This window comes from Eupeodes corollae, chromosome 2, assembly GCF_945859685.1.
Source record: "Eupeodes corollae chromosome 2, idEupCoro1.1, whole genome shotgun sequence".
Lineage (NCBI taxonomy): Eukaryota > Metazoa > Arthropoda > Insecta > Diptera > Syrphidae > Eupeodes > Eupeodes corollae.
The window spans coordinates 157,975,442-157,999,025 of record NC_079148.1 but is presented as its reverse complement, the minus strand read 5'-3'; the positions used below and the strand labels follow the sequence as shown (position 1 = coordinate 157,999,025).

Genomic DNA, 23,584 nt, shown 5'->3' with positions numbered 1-23,584 from the left:
TGATAGAATTTTATTTTAACTCATTTCTTTATATATTAGGTCCAACTGCGTCACTTCTACGTACTATATTGTTTTTTTTTTTTTAAACAATATACACACCAAAAATCCCATAAAGGAAGAGAATTATACTTTTCATTATATCAAAATATAAAACCAAACATACAGTGCCAAAACAAGCAAACTAGACAATCATCGCTCATCAAGCTGATTTCTACACACTTGAGGTTAAAATACGTCTGTAGCGTTAAAGTCAACATTCAAAGTTTGTTGTATTGTTGACATTTTAAAAAATCATAAAGTTGAACTTTTTTGCAATTCGAAATGTGATATAAATTAAATTACTGTGGATAGATGTTAAAAAACTCTACATTCATAAAACCGGAACAACTAAACTCCGTTGCCAGGGAGTAGAGAAGTAAGGAAGCTGCTTGTTCAGTATTAAGGATTAAACGCATCCAGAACAATTAAAATTGCTTTTGCGAGAAACTTAAATGGATCTTGATCAAACCAAAATAATCATCGTTTTCCTTTCAGAGATTCCACTTTGCAGTCAAACGAAAATTCGCTCTCAATTTCAATAACTTCTGTTCTACTTACTTCGACTGATCTATAATTTTATCAATGAAGGTTTAAAGCAGTATTCACATGAGTACGACCAACGAACGACGAATGAATTACAAAATGTGAGTTTGAATGACTTCTATTGTACTTACTTCTACTCATCTATAATTTTATTCATGGAGGCTCACTTCATAATTGACTTCTCAAATTTTATATATTTAACTTTGAACATTTGTGAATATAGAATCATAAAATATCATCAGCTCAAATATGAAATAAATTAATTGTGATCCACATAACACACCCAAATCTATCATAATGTGAGCTCATCCCAACAACTTCCAATTGACCTCTCAAAGTGCTCATGTAGTACCCACGTAAATAATTGACAATCACTGTCAGTTTCAGTATAGTTGTGCGAATTGGGAAAAATCGAAGCTAGTTTTTTCTCGTCTCGTTTTTCTTCCCGAAGCTCGGGTGTATTTTTTTTGAAAAGAATGCAATTCATAGAAATTATTCATACAAAATAAAAACAACCTAATGTTTAACTACATTAAATCTGTGCAATAAAATCGAAATAGTTTTAAAGAAAAAAGCGAAACCATCCGCAACTTCGAAGCACATATGCGAAGCATAGAAAAACAAAACTGCATCCGCGATCAATAAAATCTGTAAAGAAGGTAAAATAAAAATAATTTTCAAAGTGCGATTGTAATAAAAATGTTAAATAAACTCTAAGTGGTAGTAAATATGTTGAATTAAAAGATAGTTGGAATTAATTTTTTGGAAGAAATGGACGAGGAAATGTGTGAAAAAAGTGATAGAAATAAAAATTGAAGACGGCCACGGCACTGCTGCTGGAAAGGAAAACGAAAAGAAGGCGAAGCACTTGTCTCTGCAAAATTATGGTTGCACAAGTTCTTTTTTTTTCTCTGTTTGTTTGCCTCATCGAGGAAAAAAAGCATTTTTGATGAGTACCCGAATGCGAACCCGACCCGAGGCTTTAAATCAAGTGATATCGATTTTATCACGAAAGTTCATCATTTCGAATGTTGATTTGTTATCATTTTCTAGTTTAGGTCTGCAATCGCTTATCAAATAAACTTAAGACAGCCAAAAATATATGTTCTTGGCGTTTCTGGTGAATATTATAAAATTGATAAACCACACCCGCATTTTGTCAAATAGAAAATAAACAACAATCAGCATTCGCAAATCTTTGATTTTGGCTGGCAATAATTCCTTTGTGAGATTGTAGGAGTGTCGATGTTGAGTGCGGTGTGATCACCAGCGAAAGCGTTTATTTTTTTTTTATCTGACGCTAGAAGACTCGTTTAGATGCTTAAAGTGACGATAACAAATTAAGACAGGAAAAAAAAACAATATTGAATGAATCATCCCTGCAGTAGAACTACTGCGACTATACATCTCACAGAGTGTTAATTTTGTGTATTTCGATATCTAAACCTGCTGCCGTCCTTGGTCCTGTGATGGAAAAATTGTAAAATGGTAAAATGTGTTTTTTCAGTGAATGCTTTGAGCATGCATAAATAAAAGGGTGTTAAATGATTCGCTTTTGTATGTACACCATGCACTGCACATCGTATCGAGGTTATCCAAAGAATAAGAATATGTATACAGTACGGTTCACTTGCTTAGGTGCATAAATTATGTATCGGGCTTATTTTTTTTTCTTGTTCTTTTGTACAAACAGTAGAAACCTTGTACGGTGAAAAGAACCATAGAAAAGTAAATATAGTGATAGGTGTAAACTTGAGGCAGTATGAGTTGCTTAATATGTATCTTCCAATCGTGGGATTTGATGAGATTTGTTTACATTAAGAAACATATTTATCAAATATGAGTCTAATCAAATTTCAGCTAAAAAAATAAAAAACAAAGAAGGCAGTACCGAAAAATACTTATGTTTAAAATTGTATACCGTGTACCTATATTTGTGAAACCTCTTAATTAAATAGACCCAATCAAACAGACGAATATAATTACGAGTTCTAATGAAGGTATTAAGTTAATTGTAATTTAAACAAATTTTATTTGTATTTTGAAATTCCAGAACCGTATTACGAATTACGATGTTCGTTAAAAATCTCTCGTTATCGTTTTGTTGCGATTACTTTTTATGATACTCGTTTTCGTTTATGAATGCTTCAATCATATTGTTCTCGTTTTTAACACATGATGTCACTCATTTATTGAATTGTTGCAGTTTACTGGTTTAAAAAGAAACAAATATAAGTAAAATGCATTAATACGCAAATTAAATTAGCAAATAATATTTAAACTGATCTTGTAGAAACAAAATCAATCTGTTATCCATTTTGCTATAACTTCAAGTGATAAGTATGAAATTGCCTAAGGAGTTAGTTATCATTGAAATCGACCCGGAACAATTTTTGAATCGATATTTAATGGTGTTTCCCTTTGATTAAAAATGAAAATTTTATACTGATCAATCGGAAATCACACAATATTTTTTTTAATTGCACATTTATTTTTCTCTGAATATGAATTCTTCTGTTTTCCGGACGGAAATTCATTTTCTTGAACAGCTGATACTTTTATATTCAAAAGTGAAACGAATCGTTCCACTGTTTTGCGATCCAATTTCAAACAATTCCAAAGATATATTTCTGTCAGTAAGTGGGCGGTCATAGCTATCAGTAAAATCCATCAGTTAAATTTGAAACAGGACGAATCTGAAATGTTTTACTGATGAGCGTTTATAGCAATCAGTAAATTTACGTCATTAAATGTTGTTTTTTTTTCGATCATAACATCGAGCTTTGCGCCTCAAAAAATTTTTTCACTGTTGCTTTCATCAGTAAAAATTTTAATGATGTGATCGGAACAGTAAAAAATTGGTAAACCAACAGTAAAACGAAATGGAATTTTGTTTGGCTTTTAGCAGTCAACTGTTCAGTAAAATGAAATTTTGTCATTAAATAAATCAAAATGGATGTATAAATTAAATACAACTTTAAATGCATCGTTTCTTTTTTAAAAAAAAATACTTGAATATAGGATTCATTTTATTCCATCAAACTTTTGCTAGAAATAAATCTATAACATTGTGTGATTTCCGATCGATCAGTATATAATGTGTATTTCTAGTCAATGGAAAATACATTTCAATATCCGTTTAACAAATTGTCCGGATTCATTTCAATGATAGCTATAAATGGACCCTAATTAACACTCTAGGAAGATGAAATATCTAAAATAAAAATCGAATCAAAGCTTGCTTAGGATTCAACAAAGTTTTGGGTAGAATTAGGAAACATGTGAAGCGTTATCGAAGAGCAAATGTATTCAAATATGTCAAAAATCACGACCATACTTTAAGTTTTACCAAATGAACGTACATAAGATTAAAGTGTTTTTTTCACGTTTAATAACATTAAAACCAATACAAAAATCGACTTTCTCATAGTATTAAAATCAGTTTTGTAGTTCAATGAAATGAATAAAGAATGAAAATTTGCCAGCGCTTCATACCATTGTATTGTTAACTAACAAATTCCTTGATGCTTCTACAGTTACTCTCAAAATTGAGCGTGCACCAGCAAAAAAAAAACTGTTTTGCTGTTTTAAATTTTTAAAATGTTGTTTTTGAAATTTTGTTTTCAATTTTCTTTTATTTAATATTTTATGTTAAATAAACAAGAAGAAAAACAAATTAACAAAAAATAAAAAAAGGCACAAAATTAAGCATACACTTGGAATTCAAAGCATACACAAATGTTAATGAATGGTCAAATTAAAATTTTAATATTTTGTAGGGCCACCTCAAGCCATTACAACAGCTTATATTTGGCGCGGCATTTATTCAACTTATTTGTAGTAAAAGACAGGGATATATTTTTCCAAAATTCCGTAATCTTCGGCTTTCAATTGACTTTGGGATTTGTTGAGGTGCTTTTTAGCAACCTGAAGACGTTTTCGCTTATTAATTTTGGAAATAACAATTTTTTTCCAAAAAACTGACGTTAAAATCATTCTTCCGAAGAACGCGATGAACAGTTTCGGTTAAAACTGGGTCTTTCAATAAGTGTCGCCATTTCGGCAACCAAGTTTGGTACACTTGTTATGGGGTTTACTTTGAACTTTCTTAAAATTACTCGTTCGTCTTGTTGAGAAAAGATTTGTTTTCGTCCTCTTAAAGGCTTGTTTAGGGTCGTACCTTCACACCCATATTTGTTAAGTAGTTTTTTGGACCGTTAAATGTGTTCGGTAAACTACTTCGCCAATTTTACGTAAAGATTTATTGTTTAAATGTAGTTTTAAAATTAATTGTCTTGCAGCAATTTCGGTTTATTTTTATTTCTCTGCTATTTTGATAAAAAAATGAGAAAGTGAATATTGAAACCAAAATTATTTCTGTGTCGAACATTAGTTTCAAATTTAATTTAAAAATACAAGTAAATATAGCAGTTCATTTTTGAAGACTTGATTTAAGAAGTCATAAATACAAAGTGTACGCTTAATTTTTTGCGATGAAATGTTGACAGATGATGAAGAATTTTACAAAAACATTGCATCTTGAATATGAAAAGTAACAAATTACTAACTCATTGACACTTAAAACAGATTTTGTACGTAAACGCTGATCGGTCCTTGTGACTTTCGTATTTTTGGCATTATTATTAGAGCTTAAAAATCAGCAAGTACAAAGCGATGTCTGTGGATTAGGAAACACAAATAAATTAGTGTAGTATTTTACTTTTACTTGAAAATGGGAATTTTTAATAAATATCAGACTTTTTAGTTGCACAAACATATTTTATAAATTAAACAGAGCTTTCAATGGTTTTGAAAGGAACTTTAAATCAAAGTATGAAAAAAAAAACAACGGAAATAATTTTAAATACACTTTAAACGTTTGCATTTAAAAACATAAATGTTTGAAGCTTGATGATTATAATTGTATCGTAGTTAAATTATGAAATCTAAATAATATGACTGTTAATCAACAGTTAAAAGTCAAATGTAGAAAGTACATTAAGGGAAAACTTTTCTCCAACAAATACTAATATCATGATTTTTGGTTAAAACTTTTAAAAACTTAAACGAGTTTCAAAAAAAAATTGTGCATAATCTAGTGAGTCGCATTGTAAATCTCATACTTTATTGTTATTTTAAAAACTTGTTTTTGATAATATTTTCTACTTTATTTGGATTTCTTTGTATTGTTAATTTTGTATTATTTATATTCAAATATGTATTGTTTTAATTTTATAATAGGAAAGGAACTATGAAGGTGGTTACAGTATATGTATGTATGTATGCATGTGCTGCATAATTTTGATTTGACATCGAATCTGAATACCGGTGGGCAGTGAAATTAATATAGTAAAGATAAATGTCCAACAAATCTTTAATCAATTAATAAATTAAATATATCGGTATTTTCAGAAACTGCACAAATTTCATAAGCTTTGAGAATACCTTGTATAAATATGTACCAACAATATACTTGATCTATTGAACCTTTTATCTTTTGCTCAATATTTGCTTTTCATTATTGATATATAACGGTATCCTTTAAAAAATACTCGTTTGTCGATAATACAATAAAATTATTAGCAAACATAGCCATTGATACACTGTATGAGCAAATGTATTACTATTTTTTTATTTTGTTGTTAAGTTTATCAATACGTTTACGGACCGATAAGTTATACAAACCTTCTTTGTATTGATAATAATTGAACAATGTATTCCTAATCAAGCTTTATTGCTTGTTGGAACTTTAAATTGTATTAAAAAGACATTTGTAAACAAGAATAGCTTATCGCGCAGCACAACAACACAACGCCCTCTCTGTGCCACTCTCAATCTGTTAGTATTTAAAACAAATTTTTCCATTGAATCTAATTCAATATAAATGTACATACATGTATGTCATATATACGCAAATAGATTAGGATTGATATCCATCCGAAAATTGGAATGACGTGTTTTTCAAAACATACACAATTTTTCTTTAATTGATGCTTTCACATTGTTTTTTTTTCTTGATATCCAATTAAAATAAGAAATCAAAATTAATTTAACTTTAAAATTTACAGAACGCTTTTTCCGGTTGAGTTTTTGAATTTCAAAATTTCAAGTTATTTTCCAACAAATGAATTGAGTATTTAAAATAATGTATTCCCATCATGCAAAAAACTTCTCAGCTCGATGGTTGAAATGTTTGAGAGTTTTGATTTGAATATTGTCTTTTCATTATTTTTACTTTATTAGGAAATCACTGGAAAGACTATTTACCACATTTCAGTTTTTTTTTGTCCAAATGTATATAATGTTATTCAAAACGTAGTTGAGAAATATGTGCCACTAAATATGGTTTAGAACACTGACAACCATTATCACTAATTTTTGTCTAGGCATCGTCCCTTAATGTCTATAAAAGCTAATTCAAGCTAATTTGGTCATTGGAGTAAATGTTTTGTATATAATAATGCCATGATGGAAAGAGAATGAACTTTAAGAATTTTATTGTATTGTTTTTACACATTTTGGAGAAATTAATATTTTTTGATAATCAAATAATTATATTTAAACCTATTCAAAACTTGTATTTGATTCGATCATCGAAGATTGCACTATCCTTTACTACTTTTTTCCTATTTTGGGCTTTGAAAAATTGTTCTTAAGAACACACCTACATATTTTTAGTTTTGTTCATGAAAAATGATGTAAAACATAATAATTAACGTACTCGACACTTAAGTCTACAAAACATATCTACATGCTCAGTTTTTTAAATGAATCTTCATTATTATTACAACAATGATAGAATGATGATTCAAACGTTCATAAATATTCATAGAACTTATTGTATTTTAACATTCAAGTACCTCACTGGGGTAGCTAAATACAAATGTGGGCGTTAGAAGCGCGTAATATGTTTGCTAACAATAAGTTATGGAACAATAGTAAATAAATATAACCTTGAAGTGTGATTTAAGTCATTTATATTATTTTAAAAAGAAGCCGTTTTAAAAGAACAGAATTAAATTGTATACCCTTAAGCCCACGTCATGATTTTTTTTATTAATAATCAACTCTAAAATAAACCTTAATGTTTTTTTTTGTTATAAGTTACTTTTATTAATTTAGGGTGCCAACTGCTTTGATGATGAATCACCTTTCATAGTGATTACAAAATCGTTACCGTGAGATCATAAAATCAAACTTTTCATAGATCAATGCGTACGTAGTACTACGGTATAGAAATTTTAAGTTTATTTTGTTAGGCAGAGTTTTTTTTTTGTTAATATGAAGCATGAACTCTTCACCTAATTATTTTTACTACTTTACTACGTGTCCGGTTAAAATTAAAAAAAAAAACAGACAGAATTTAAAAACATAATAAATCAAGTGCCAGCAAACGTGTTCCATCAGCTTGTAAATGGATATGTAGATGTGTACATGGGTACGTTTGGCTTTGAACTTATACTTTTTGAGGTATGACATCATCTTAAATTAAACAAATTGTAAAAGCATAGGGATTGAGGCAGGTTCTGAACAAAAACAATTTACTACCCATCTTACATGACATACCTAAATAAAGGTGAATAAAAATGATTATATTATTTTTTCGCAGGCGCAACATTAACATTTCATACACTACTTTGTAACCTTAATTCATGGGCGGAGGACCAGGCACATTTTTGTTCCTTTTTTTTTTTGTTGTTTAGATATTCTTTTTCGCGCTAAGCTTTCAATAATTTATTAATATTTTTAAGTGGTTATGGTATTTATGATTTATGCACATATATAATTTGATTTTACATAGTATACTCGTATTTATATAAAAATGATAAGTTATATTTTGTGTGCTGCTGTTTATTTTGTACACGTAAAACTAATGAATATTTGTCGGCTTTACTGTTGAGCTTCAGTGTAGGCAAAATAGCTTTCTAATATGTAATAAAAATATTTTTTGGTTTTGCGAAAAATGAAAATTGGTGGATTTATAATCTTGGAAATACAAACAAAAAAATGAACTAAACGTTAAACAAATATTTAACTTTAAGCTCATAATTACAGCGATTCCGACAAATATAGGATCAAAAGTACACAACCTTTTTTCGAACCACAAAATTAAGTGATTGTTATGTATTTGGCTTCGACTTTGGATCAAAAACAAAAAACGTTTAATAACCCTGTCCAACTATTCTTCTAGGAATGTACCTCTTTAACGACGAAGATTCATAAACGTTATTGTATCGGGTGTTTTGTTAAGAGATTGAGAACAAATAATAATAATAGGAAATAGAAGTATGGCATTTATTTGTTTAAATTTACGCTATATGTCCCTCTCGCCCTTTTTTCACACTTTCGCAATGTTGCAAGAATTGCTGGTATATCGCCATATCCAAAGCACTTAAGCGCGCGTAGGACAATGTATACCCTATTGCTGGAATGTCGTCGATGATTGATTCTTTATGGGCTGAGGATTGTCTTCGTTCCATATACGGCACTTTTGCTTATTAGCGAAGCCATTCAACCAAAAATGAACTTCACTACTAAACACCGTAAAATGGATGAAATACTCTATGACCTTCAAGAACATATTCATGATTTATATTTTTTTTAAAGTAAATTTACGCAGTTCGGAAGCGTTGTTCTGGAAATAAATAATACCTCATGCAGCTAAAACAATACCCTTTAGTTATGCAGTTATAAAATCATTTAGTTATTAAAACACTGTGTTTTAGGTTTGTTGCTCAAAAGTTCTTACAATTTAAGTAAAGGTGGAAAAAATAAATATATAAATAAAAGTCTACAATGGTTTTGTGCCGTCAAAAAGAAATTTGTTGACTTGCAAATGTATTTACTGATCAATAAGCTTATGTAACTCATTATTTTTTTCCGGAGAATTTTGGTGGTCTGAAATTCAGTCGGGTTTCAAAATCAACTGCAACATCAGGTTTTTGAGATATCACCTTTTAAATTTTGTTTATAATTAACATTAAATTCAATTCATGAACTAGTGTTTTTTTTTTCAAATAAATGTTTAATGGTCTTTGAAACCTGTAATATCATCTTCAATATTCAGTTTATTTAGTACCAATAATGTATAAAATTTTTGAAAAATCCCTATTGGTTAGTAGTTATCCTACATAAAGTCCCGGCCATATTATTAGACGCACTGCAGGATTTGTATAACTATTAGGTTATACGCCATATTTTTAAATATTACAAAAAAAAATTATATAAATCTTTTGTTTTATTTTTATAAAAAAGTAGGAAATTGCTTATATTATGCATACAAAATAATTTAAATGCATTACAATATTTGAAAACCTGATTAAAATAGCTAAATATTGAGATAAAATGCGTCTAATAATATGGCCAGGGACTGTAGTCTTGAAAAAGGAACTGAAACATTTAAGCCTAAACTTTTCTGATAACGACGTCATTTTTCCAAACGAGTCTATCACATCAAGTTTTTTTTTATGTAATGGAAAAATGTTAACATTCATTTTTAAAAATTAGCTCCAAAATCAGAATCAAAAATTAACTCTAAAACTTTTAACTTTTTAAAAACAGAAAGCAAGCAAAATAAATAAGAGTCAATTAAAGACTCAAAAAACAGATCTAAACTGTGCCTAGAAAACAAACATTTGTGGTTTGCAAATCCATCTTAAATTTATAGTGAAGAACTTTAAAGTTGTTTTATTTTAGCCTCAAAACCACCGTAGAATAGATTTTTTAAGAGGTATGTTTCGTAAAATTCAGCTGATGGAGAAATAAAAAAGTCAATTTTTAATTCAGGACAACAGAATACCTCAAAAAATACTATTTGATTTTTGCAACAGAAAACAAGAATCATTTTGAGGACCAGTTATTGATCTCAATTTTCGAGAATATGTTTTGCATATTATGTCATATAACTTGCATACGCTCTATAACTCAATTTCTCTATTTCCAAACTGATTTAAAAGTATATATTTAAACAATTGATGCACTGTTTTTTAGAGTGTTATTATTCTTTACCTTTATTTATTTTTATACTTGTAGTGATCTCAAACTAAGAATAATTAAAAGATTAAGATAACCTTTCTTACTCTCTGCATTAATCTATCTGATGTCGTATTTACATAGCAAAATAAAATGTGCCTTGACTTTGATATGTCTACAAGCGGGAAACAATCTGCGACTTCGATAAATTAACATATCCGCAAGCCACGACTGCTTACAAAAGAAATTGTGTTTGTTTAAACAATTATTCACGATTTGATTGTTCAAACATTATTGTTATTTGTTAATAAATTTACGGTTACACAATCTTTATGATGTACCAATAATGCAAAGATGCTTTATGCTTCTGTAGTTATGAATAAAATAAACAAATGCTATTTTTTTTATTTTTATTTACAGCAGATTTTTATTTGAGCGATCGCCTGTAGCAACGAAATTTATGCAAATAAACACTCCATAGACAAACACTTTTGTTTTCGAAGCAAAGCAAAACAAAAATGACAAAAACGATATCACACAAAGACTTGAGATAAGCCAATAACAACACTCACTTGGCAATGCATACCTCAAGTATTCTATGGATAATACCTCTTATGCAATAAACCGGATTCAAGGCATCTGTTAATGCGCGGTTTGCCACGCTTAAAAATACTTGGGACACAGTGCAAACTCAATTGATAACAATAAATCAAATACTCCATTTTGGGCAAGTGAAATTATGTGCATTATAATTTAAAAAGCAATACAAATTCCAAAATGAATTGCGATGAAACTGGCATTCAGAATAATCAAACAGCAGTAGTAGCAATAGAGGGTCATAGACGAACACCGAATGATGGCAATGAAATAAACCATGAAATCGAATATAGTGACGTTCATTGCTCAGCCCAACGACTATCCACAGACGAATCGGCTGGTTCCGCCTTTGAAATAGTCAATGCAGGTGGGAGTAGCTGCGAGAGGCCGAGAACTAAACCGCCTTCATTGGACATTGCTCATCGACAGGGAAGCGGATCATCAACTAAAACTTGCGAAGCTGATTGCGGGGAGGAGAGGGATACTTTTTCACCCATCAGCACAAACAGCAGCCCAAGTGAACACCCAAGACTAACCGATGAATCAGAAATTCACAAGTGCAATGGCGGCATTGATGTAGACAATAAATTGTTTGAGAGCAAAGCTAAGCATCCGATACCTTCTGCGATCTCAACCACAAAAGAGGAAAAGCAGAGGCAGAACGAAGAGATTGTCATAATGGAGACATCATCGGTGTCTTCCGAAACTGGTTCTTGGGAATCTATATTTCCTAACCATGGCAAGATAACTGAAGCGGATCTCCGCAAATGCTGCAATGATTTTCTGCAAAACGAGAGACAAAACTACTGCGGGGGAATTGAAAAGCCTCCAAGTGTTACTGCATGTTTCATAGATGCATCTTCCCTGCGCGATGAAGAAGAGGAGCAATTGGCTTTCACGAGCCAAGAAACGGCTGTTCTAATGAATAATATTGTTGCCGAGCCTCTGGAGACTTTCCAACAGGGTTTCAAGTTCTGTAAGACGAATCGACCAAAATTAAATGAAAAAAAGGAGGAAAACTCAAAAAGCAATAGTTCCAGCGATGAATCTCCTCAAAAGGTTGACGACACTGATCAGATAAATAATTTATCGGATGAAGAGAAGCTATCTAGAAAGCGGGACAAAACCAAGTGCAATGATCCTTTTGGAGCTAGGTCTTCCACTCGGTTATATGAACCTGCTGCCGATGATAAACGTGAAGAACGCGATTCGTCGTCTTCTTCGTCAGATAGCAATGAAGCAGTTATCATGCGAAAGGCAAAGGAAAGGAAGCAAGGTCAATTTGTATTCCAGCACAATATACAGCAATTTTCGGGCCACATGATAAGTCCAAAAATTCCATTTACCAATGACATAAGCTACACAACGGATTACTCCTCCTCAAGCCCAGCAGCCAGCCTAGTGTGGTCATCTGATTTGGAGCGAAATCAAAAGTCCTCATGTATGCTTCCAGACACTCCACATAACTCAATTGTGCAGGTTCATGCAAGAGTGGACTATCGTGATTCTGGGGCTTATTGCAGTGATGCAACGGATAGTCCGATTCCGGCTCCCAGAACACCGAAAAGGTTTTCCAAGTTCGATGAGGCAAATCCAATTGTGTCGGGTGGAGCGTCAATCAAGGATTTCAATGTAAAGCAATGCGAAAGTCCACCAGTGCGACGAAAAACTGAATCATGCCCAATAGTTTCGGGTGGTTTTATGTCTCTCGATTTCGAACGTGCCAACAACGATGACGAAGAGTTTAAAATTAAGCCCAAAATGAGAAAATCTCAGGCCCCTGGGGTTTCGTCTTGGGTAGTTGACATGAGCGACTGTAAAAATAGGAAGGATTCAAGTTCCTCATCAAGTGGCGATACTATGTCAAAAAGTGGATTTTTCGTTTCTTTGGAAAATTATTCGGCCAATGACGAGAAACCAATCGCTGTCGAACGAAAGAAATCGTTTTCCGACAATACAAAAAAACCACAAGGTTTTTACGTAGATCTTTCAGAAGATGATGACTCTCGGAACGCAACCCCACCTCCATCGCTTAATAATCCAACTCAAGGATCAAGAGATGGGAACGATAAAAAGAATATATTCTCAATGTTTATTGACTTTGGGGAAAAGAAACTGGGATCTAAAAAAGAACCGCTTTCATTGGCCGCCAGGCTCTCTAGTTCGTTCAATTTGAAGCGAAGCACCAATGATGAACTCATGAAATCTAGCACAAGCTCTACGGAAACACTTATGTCAAAAAGTAGTCATCAACCGCACTCAGATTCTGATCATAAAGGTGAGGATGAATTTAAAAAACATGCAATTGAACCCTTGCCAACCACTGTTGCGGCAATAAGAAGAATTTCCAAAAATTTCACGTCGTCCAGTGATCCCAAAAGACATTCGTGGGCAAACAACTCAAATAATACAGTACCTAGCGCAGACTGTAAGCGATCCATGTCTTTGACCGGTGATAAAGGACTAATGAACATCATCGACAAAATTCCTTTGATCTCAAAAACATCTAGTTTGTCGGTAGATTCCTCCCTGTCACCATTTGATGACCTTACCTCATCCAAGAGTGAAATCGGGAGCACTTACTCGAACACTTCTACCACATCGGGTTCTGTGCCCGATAATGTAGGAGTAGAAAATGCCAATCACATTCCCGGCGCTGCGAAGGTGAAAAAACATCGAAGGGATGTTCAATTGAACGAAACTTTCGACAAAAGTAGCGTGGCATCTCTTACCGATGGAGTTCTTTCCAAGGACCTTTCGCCCATTTCAACTGGCACCGACACAGAAGATCTCACATTCCAACAAGAAGAGGAGGGCATTTTGCATGATAAAAATGAACCTTCGTCACATCAACAAATCAAAGACCTTACTAGCAGGTCATTGGTTATGGAGACCATCATCGAGGCAAAGGAGACATCGTCTCCCAAGAAGTCAGCATCAAATTATTCATCGACCCACACTATGGAGTCGCTGAATGCCACAATTGAAAAGCAGAAACAACTTCTCGAAACCGTTACCGAAAATGCTGTAACGGAGTCGCGGTCTTTTGTGAAGCTATCCGATATGGATAAGCCTCTAGCTAAATTCGAACTTCATTCTCCAAGCGAGACCATGTCAAAGTCAGTTGGAAACCATCGTCAAATTAATCGCCTATTTCATGACACCTCTCGCGCTCGACCACATTCCTGGACTATGTCCCGATCCACAGGTCCCAGTATTTTGAATATAACAAATTCTGTGGATAATTTGAAAAGTCTATCGCGTCTTTTCCCACAATTCTCCAAGGAACTTAGCTGCAGCTTGCCAAACGACTTTGTGGGGAATGTCGAACATATGGATTATGTTAACTCATCAGACTTTTCGATAAATTCTAGTCTTGCGTCGAGTTTTAGTCGCTCGGGAATGGACGAATCGTCCATTTCGTGTCGACAACCACGACGACTTGGCGAAGATTTACTCAAGATGTTCCTACAGGAGTTGGCCACAGATATGACAGTAGAGGTTAACGGTCGACGCATAAAAGCTCACAAATGTATCCTTCGATCGAGATGCCAATACTTTGCAGCCATGTTAGCTGGCGGATGGGCGCAAAGCTCGGGCAATGTCGTATCTCTGCCTGGATATTCGTTCAGTGCAGTCCACTTTGCGCTGTGCCACATTTATTCGGGTGCATCACATCCTCCCGACGGCATTAGTTTAATGGAACTAGCTGCTTTGGCTGATTTGCTTGGATTAGAAGGGTTGAAAGAAGTAACAGCACACGCTCTAAAAAGCAATTACTGCCACAACTTCCACAAACCTTGCTCAGGTTGCATCGATGGCATACTGCAAGTTCTACCGGTGGCTCTTAACCATGCCCTAGATGATCTATATAGAAAATGTCTAAAATGGACTTGTCGACATTACTTGAAGGTGTGGCCAACTAGATCGTTTGCACAATTACCATCGGATATTTTATATCGATGCCGTCAACAAATTGTGGCTTATTTGGTAAGTTTTTTCTTTTTAACTTTATATGAGTTTATGTTGTTTGAATCTTCAGAGCTCCACTCACTTCCACAATATTAATGTTTTGTATTCATACATTTTAGACATCAGAAACAGTTCTGGACTCGGTTCTGGATTGCGACAACCTGCTGGCTCAATTGGCGCCTTTCCGATGGGCATCAGTAATTGAAAAACTGGTACGAGATATCCTTGATGTTGCGTACGGCTATATTTCTGATCACTTTTCAAGCCTCATTGCAAGCGATAGTTTCCTATCGCTAGGACATGATAAAAGTTGTCATATTCCGCGATTGGAAAGTCTCCTATTACGGACTGCTTCGTCACTGACACCAGATCAAGCATGTCGCAGTTACCAAAGGATTACACGTCTTAACACTGTTCTTTCGGCAAAAATACTTAAAATGCCAAATTTGGGAGAGTTGGCAAAGGAATTGCAAGGATTGCATGAAGAGGAATTGGAATGGAATGAAGAATTTATCAGATTGATAAGTGCCATTTTATCTACGGTCGAACAATGTCTTACACGGCAATGCTCACGAGCTATGCGTGTGAATGCTTGGCAGAGAATGGATTTGGAGTTGCGAAAGAAGATACAAACCTTAGCTCGGCTGACTGAACCCGTAGATTTGAGACGAGGAAAATCTGTTACAAAAGCGTTCTCTTTTGGTGGTAGCAGCAACAGAAATCAAGATCTTTACCAATTTAAGTTGGCCATTCAAGCACATTCTAAGCGTTCGCTAGCCAATGACTCGCAACTTTTTAAAGCAACCACGCATACTCAAACGCACGCCCAGGATCATAGTATTCAGACTGCAGAAAGAGGTGTTCAAGCCAATAATGATGTCAACGAAAATAAAGGTAAAACTTTCAAAATTGAATTTATTTATTTATTTCTTTAACCTTTTGTTCTCTTTGTGAATTCAAGTTAAAATTGTCAAAACGAATTCGAGAGCACATGTTCCGCTTATAACAAAACAACAACAAACACATCATAATGCAAGTGAGAAGTCTTCCTCTCATCGTCGAACTCAATCAGAAGCGTCTGCTATTCGTATTTCTGGCCAAAAACAAGTAAAAAATATTCCTGAGGCAGCAACAGAAAAGCCAATTGCCCGTCTAACTGAAGTTCGTCCCCGCTACCTTGAACCGAGAAAACCACGAGGTACAATAAATACTAACGGCCCCGTTCGCAGTCAAACCAGCTCCAGTATTCCCTCTACCTTAGCAAAGGGAAAACATATTTCCTCTAGCGATAGCTCTCGCAATTCTAGCCCTGCCATTCGCAGAAATAATGCAAACTCAGACAGAAAGATAGGAACTAAGTCTATTAACATGTCATTAGACAGTTTGGCATCACCCTCTCGCAAGGCCAAGCCCAAAGGCAAATCATCAAATCCCGACGTATGTGTCGATTCTTTGGCTGATAGCATGAAAAGTTCAATGATAACCGATAAGACGGTATCTCAGGAATCCCTTGCTGGTGGCAAATTGTCTCGTTCGAATCCGGTGATAAGCAATAAGATTGCGGTTAGGCAACTGAAAAACCAAGCAGCGCCAAAGGTCGCTACAAACCGTCCACTGGCAAAGGGGCGACAAATTTCATCACACAACACTACCTCGGCTGGATCGAGTCCTTCATCCCTGACCAATAAGTCCGGCAGTCGCCTCTCAAGTGTTAGCTCGGTAAACTCACCCCGAGACGCATTCAAAAATCGTTCAATCTCCGTCCCTGGCAACCAAAGTACCGCATCCACCGGACAACCAACACCAACAGTTGCACGCAAGAGTTTTCTTAGTGCAAAATCCAGAGAGATACTCGCGAGACGAGCAGAAAAAAATAAACAGCAGCAACAGCAACAACAATCGAGCAGTGGCGAAGAAAAGAGTCATTCTACGATATCATCATCGTACAAACCCCAGCCACTGTTAAGAGGAGGCATCGGTCGGGAATCTATGCCTCTGTCAAACCGAAATTCTCACTCGAACATCCCAACTCGAAGGCCGAATTCGTTGCATTTAAAGAAAACATATATGAGCGACCAAAGGACCCAAAACAACCAATATCAAGAATCGCAGAAATCAAAATTCAAATTTAAAAATCCAATCACAAACGGCAATGGCAATGACAACAGCAACAGCAATAGCAATACTATTGAACTTCACATCGAAAGTTCACCCAAGGAAACAACCAAATGTAATCGCATCGAGACGAAGCTAGAGCGATCCAGTACATTTTGCAAAGAGTCTTCGGATTTACTAATGGATGAGTTGCAGATAATAGAATGAAGGTAAACATTTTTGTCGTTTTTTTTTTTTAATTTTGGAAACGAGCTAACACATAGTATTTGTTTATTTTTCTTAGCAAAATATGAAATTAGTCAGCAACACATTTCATTCCTCTCCATCCTACCGCAACCAATAACTATGAAACTCATGGGATTGACCAAATGGAACCTTTCATTGATTTGGAGTGATTTGCACATGGCCTGGTCTCTTAAAATAAAAAATTAATAGACTTATTGAAGAACAATACTGCTCTAGTCAAAATAGTGTATGAAACTTTAGAACGCATGATTCACATATTAATATTGCATCAACAAAACAAAAATGTATAATGGGCAAAAGGTATCAAGTTTAAATTTTAGCTTATCATAGATTTTATTCTTATATATTTTATTGCGACAATATTTTATTCTTGGCAACAATACTTCTGCATGAATTTATTGAAGACTGCCTTTGAAGAAAATTTAGGAAAACAACAAGAAACTTTTTTAAAGTTAGACCAATATGATTGTTGGCGCCCACAGTTATGTTTATTAACAAGTAGTAGTTCACACACAAAATTGAGATAATCTAGAATTAATTAAAATATGAATGTTGAAAATTAATTTTCAATAATTTTAGTTATTTTTTTTCTTCCTTTTAAAATATTTGAATTTAAAATAAGTTGTTTATTTAATGTCACAATGACTTATATTTACAACTTTTACTCTTATTCGTTTAAATAAATAAATATTTTGATTTGATGATTGAATGAAAAACTTGCCTATCAAAGCATGAAAATTATTTATTGAACGTATAAGTATAACTCTTATACATATATTTAGAAGCATAACACATTGAGAAAAATGTTTTAACCAAAAAACTATATATATGCGCATACGATATACAAATTACTTAATTAAAGAAAAATCAAACTATTATTTGTTAATCATAATTCATAACTTAATAAATAAAATATCGTGATATAATATAACAAACAAAAAATATAAAGCGCTGCTATCTTCGAGAAAAAGAAAAAAAGATTACAAACTTAAATAATTTTTTTATATTTATTATTTTGTAAATGTTTTGATATTATTATTTTATCTAAATATTTTTACGCTGTTGTAACAACAATAATTTATGCTTGTTCTACATTTTACATTTACTTCTTTTTTATAAAAAAAAACTCCAAAAGTATTTACATGCTTGATTTGCGTCCGTTTTAACTTGCAATTGTAACTCTAAGTTTAATTTAAGTTTATATTAAGTTTGGATCACGTGAAATTTAATCGATGATGGTTTGATTTCTGGCATCTCTTAATTTTTGTTTTTTATATAGACAAAATATTACTTTTGTTTTATTTTAATCAAATTGAAAAACTTTATCTTTTTTTTGTGATAGATTATGAAAGGGTTTATTATGACGTTTATTTCTTGAACTGCTAAAAATTAAATTTATTAGTGGTCGAAAATTTGTTTTTATATGATGGTAAAGTCTCTCACTAAGCGAAACGAAATTTAATTATGTATGTACATTTTTTTGTATAAATCAAAAATTTCAAATAAATTTATTAAAATAGCTTGTATGATTTGTTTTAAGTATTTTTTTTATAATACAAAATAAAATGAATCTAAAAATCAAAATATGAACTTCTTATTTGGGTGTATATTTTGAAATATTAAAATTTTAAGTTTCGTAATTTTTCACAATAGAAAGATACTGGTTCTTTTTGCCTAAGTAAGACTAATGTTTTTTTCTTGTAAACGCTTTAAGTGTCTCCAAGAATTTTCTATTTATATCCAATCCACAGATTTAGGAACGATATTGAGAAACTCAAGAAAACATCTACAATTTTACAGACAGAAAATGATTGATGTGACATTGATCTGTCTTGACAAATAACTAGTGTCCACGGTGCAACGATAGTTTCAACTGGCCAGTAATGAGAAGGTTTATTATCATGTCCAAAAATGCTAATTCATATTATTATTCTTATGAAAAAGAATAATATTCTTCTTTATTAGATTTATGAGTATTTTCTCAGTCAGCTTGGCAGAGCAGGAGAATTAAATTTAAACAAAATTTTTCATCTAAAAGGGAACTATTTTTTCCAGATATTAAACATAAGATTTAAAATAAGAAAATCTCTTAGGTCTAAGAAATATAAACTCGCCAATATTGATTAACTCCAGTGACTTAGGTCATTTATTTAGATTTTTTAAATGTCGTTTAAAACACTAAAATCACTTACCAACAGCAAAACCTGCAAATTCAAGAAATGTGAGTTAGACAGTTCGTCCAACTAACCATATCAACTATAGACTCTTCCATAAACTTTTGTTTGTAAGAAGTTTTTGAATCTAAATTTATTGAAATTGAAATTTTACAATTTAAAAACAGTGAATTTTTATTTTAATTTCATTCCATTTTAATGAAAAATTTACTAAAACTATGACGCCTGCTCTTCCGCATTTGATTTCACCCATTGGTTAAATACATTGCGACAATGGATAACAACACATTCATTGCTGCAGTACTCATCCTCCCAGTCTGTATTTATGATGGCTTGTTTGTTGCAGTTTTCTCGCAGACAAATCTGAGTGGAGCTGGTGTCGTTTGTTTGTTGTACATTCTGAGGTTCATTAGGTTTATTTGTCGATTGCTGTAGCTGCTGCTGTTGATTCACATTGTTACAATAAACTATATTGTTTGGAACTACTGTTGCCGCTTGATGGTCGTTCGCCGAGGATTGTGTCTCACCCGTTGCCGTTTGTCTGGGGGAAATTGTAAAGACCACTGGTCGCGAAGTAAGTGGCACGGTCTTTGGGGAAATATTAGGATGCTGGATAATATCCACCTGGTCGAAGCTGTTAGATGTCGGCTCATCTGGAACAACTTGACGCATTTGAGAATTTCGATAGGCTGCCATCTTCTGAATGTATTCTTTCTTTGCCAAATCACTTTTTTGGTTGTATACGTTTTTGTGACTTGGATCAAGCACTTGCCACATGGAACCAACTATTTTTGAAATTTCTTCAAAAGATGTATTGGGATTTTGGACTTTGATAGCACTGACTGTGTCTCGAAAGAAAAGTGCATATGCTGAGACTGGCTTCACTGGTTCCGGAGGAGCAACTTTCGTTGGGACTTGCTGGCTAATAACATTGAATTTGTTGGCGTTTGATACTTGAATCTAAATGTTTTTGTTTTGTATAAAAAGCAATCAAAAAACAAATCAAATAACTTACTGCTGGCTCAGGTTCTACATCAGTTAAGTTGAATTCTTCATCCCCGAACGAAGGCGTATGGAACTGAGCATTCATTATTTAAGACTTGTTACATCCGATAGGCAAATTATATTTTCTTTTATAAATAATAATAAAATATCAATCCAAAATCAAAAATAAAAATGTTGTCTAGTCTAGATTATTTCGGCCGATTGAAGTCTATACTGTTTTTCTTTCTTTTTTTTTTTGCTTGACATTAGGTGAAAGAGTTCAGTCAACCAATCTAAATGACTGTGTTCATGCAGAATTCAGCTCTGAATGTCAAACCTATGTGCGTTTACACAAGAAAAATAATGGTGGGTAAACATTGACGTGTAACAAATTTTGTGTGTTGATTGCGAAAATTCCGCAAACAAGCCTTGAAACAGGTTGCGGCTTTAACTGCCTCATAGATTCATGAACATACCTTTCCGACGATATATATATCTCGAGAAACTATAACATTTAGTTTTTTTTTTCGAAAACTCTTGGCTAAACAAAACATTTTTTCAACATTGTTCCCGATCCCGTCGAGACGTACATCAAAAGAAAGGTATTGTCATGCTCTAACCACATCTGCAAACCAAAAGTTTCTGCGAGCTCTAGTTTCCGAAATAATGAGGATTATGCAAAGTTACGGAAGTTTCACGCAACCCACAACAGATTTTTTGTATTGATTGCGAAAATTCCGCAACCAAGCCTTGAAACAGGTTGCGGTTTTTACTGCCTTATAGAGCACGAACATACCTTTCCAACGATGTATATATCTCGAGAATATATAACATTTAGTTTTTTTTCGAAAAAAAAAATCGTGGACTAACCCCTTGGCTAAAAAAAACATTTTTTTCAACATTGTTCCCGATCCCGTCGAGACGTACATCAAAAGAAAGGTATTGTCATGCTCTAACCACATCTGCAAACCAAAAGTTTCTGCGAGCTCTAGTTTCCGAAATAATGAGGATTATGCAAAGTTACGGAAGTTTCACGCAACCCACAACAGATTTTTTGTATTGATTGCGAAAATTCCGCAACCAAGCCTTGAAACAGGTTGCGGTTTTTACTGCCTTATAGAGCACGAACATACCTTTCCAACGATGTATATATCTCGAGAATATATAACATTTAGTTTTTTTCGAAAAAAAAAATCGTGGACTAACCCCTTGGCTAAAAAAAACATTTTTTTCAACATTGTTCCCGATCCCGTCGAGACGTACATCAAAAGAAAGGTATTGTCATGCTCTAACCACATCTGCAAACCAAAAGTTTCTGCGAGCTCTAGTTTCCGAAATAATGAGGATTATGTAAAGTTACGGAAGTTTCACGCAACCCACAACAGATTTTTTGTATTAATTGCGAAAATTCCGCAACCAAGCCTTGAAACAGGTTGCGGTTTTTACTGCCTTATAGAGCACGAGCATACCTTTCCAACGATGTATATATCTCGAGAATATATAACATTTAGTTTTTTTTCGAAAAAAAAAATCGTGGACTAAAAAAAACATTTTGTTCAACATTGTTCCCCATCCCGTCGAGACGTACATCAAAAGAAAGGTATTGTCATGCTCTAACCACATCTGCAAACCAAAAGTTTCTGCGAGCTCTAGTTTCCGAAATAATGAGGATTATGCAAAGTTACGGAAGTTTCACGCAACCCACAACAGATTTTTTGTATTGATTGCGAAAATTCCGCAACCAAGCCTTGAAACAGGTTGCGGTTTTTACTGCCTTATAGAGCACGAACATACCTTTCCAACGATGTATATATCTCGAGAATATATAACATTTAGTTTTTTTCGAAAAAAAATCGTGGACTAACCCCTTGGCTAAAAAAAACATTTTTTTCAACATTGTTCCCGATCCCGTCGAGACGTACATCAAAAGAAAGGTATTGTCATGCTCTAACCACATCTGCAAACCAAAAGTTTCTGCGAGCTCTAGTTTCCGAAATAATGAGGATTATGCAAAGTTACGGAAGTTTCTCGCAACCCACAACAGATTTTTTGTATTGATTGCGAAAATTCCGCAACCAAGCCTTGAAACAGGTTGCGGCTTCTACTGCCTTATAGAGCACGAACATACCTTTCCAACGATGTATATATCTCGAGGAACTATAACATTTAGTTTTTTTCGAAAAAAAATCGTGGACTAACCCCTTGGCTAAAAAAAACATTTTTTTCAACATTGTTCCCGATCCCGTCGAGACGTACATCAAAAGAAAGGTATTGTCATGCTCTAACCACATCTGCAAACCAAAAGTTTCTGCGAGCTCTAGTTTCCGAAATAATGAGGATTATGCAAAGTTACGGAAGTTTCACGCAACCCACAACAGATTTTTTGTATTGATTGCGAAAATTCCGCAACCAAGCCTTGAAACAGGTTGCGGTTTTTACTGCCTTATAGAGCACGAACATACCTTTCCAACGATGTATATATCTCGAGAATATATAACATTTAGTTTTTTTCGAAAAAAAATCGTGGACTAACCCCTTGGCTAAAAAAAAACATTTTTTTCAACATTGTTCCCGATCCCGTCGAGACGTACATCAAAAGAAAGGTATTGTCATGCTCTAACCACATCTGCAAACCAAAAGTTTCTGCGAGCTCTAGTTTCCGAAATAATGAGGATTATGCAAAGTTACGGAAGTTTCACGCAACCCACAACAGATTTTTTGTATTGATTGCGAAAATTCCGCAACCAAGCCTTGAAACAGGTTGCGGTTTTTACTGCCTTATAGAGCACGAACATACCTTTCCAACGATGTATATATCTCGAGAATATATAACATTTAGTTTTTTTCGAAAAAAAATCGTGGACTAACCCCTTGGCTAAAAAAAAACATTTTTTTCAACATTGTTCCCGATCCCGTCGAGACGTACATCAAAAGAAAGGTAT

General features: G+C 33.5%; 2 protein-coding genes across 5 annotated transcripts; one reads left to right on the top strand and one right to left on the bottom strand.

Annotated features, from left to right (window-relative positions):
• Positions 1-850: 850 nt before the first annotated feature.
• LOC129946165 (uncharacterized) lies at positions 851-19,068 on the top strand. 4 transcript variants are annotated; one of them, XR_008781547.1, is made up of 6 exons: positions 851-1,241; positions 10,975-15,141; positions 15,243-16,017; positions 16,085-17,447; positions 17,522-17,784; positions 17,889-19,068. XR_008781547.1 is itself a non-coding variant. In XM_056056246.1 (5 exons), the coding sequence occupies exons 2-4, from the start codon at positions 11,332-11,334 to the stop codon at positions 17,443-17,445; spliced, it is 5,946 nt and encodes a 1,981-aa protein (XP_055912221.1). In that variant the 5' UTR covers positions 851-1,241; positions 10,978-11,331; the 3' UTR covers positions 17,446-17,447; positions 17,522-19,068. The 4 variants fall into 4 exon arrangements, 3 of the variants coding, with proteins under 3 accessions (XP_055912221.1, XP_055912220.1, XP_055912222.1); XM_056056246.1 differs by having other exon boundaries at positions 10,978-15,141; positions 17,522-19,068; XM_056056245.1 differs by having other exon boundaries at positions 17,522-19,068.
• A 692-nt stretch (positions 19,069-19,760) lies between these two features.
• On the bottom strand, positions 19,761-20,902 carry LOC129946166 (TOX high mobility group box family member 4). The gene is made up of 2 exons (XM_056056248.1): positions 20,674-20,902; positions 19,761-20,618 (listed from the first exon to the last, which is right to left on the bottom strand). Exons 1-2 carry the CDS (start codon positions 20,746-20,748, stop codon positions 19,875-19,877), a joined length of 819 nt encoding a protein of 272 aa, XP_055912223.1. The 5' UTR covers positions 20,749-20,902; the 3' UTR covers positions 19,761-19,874.
• Positions 20,903-23,584: the final 2,682 nt, after the last annotated feature.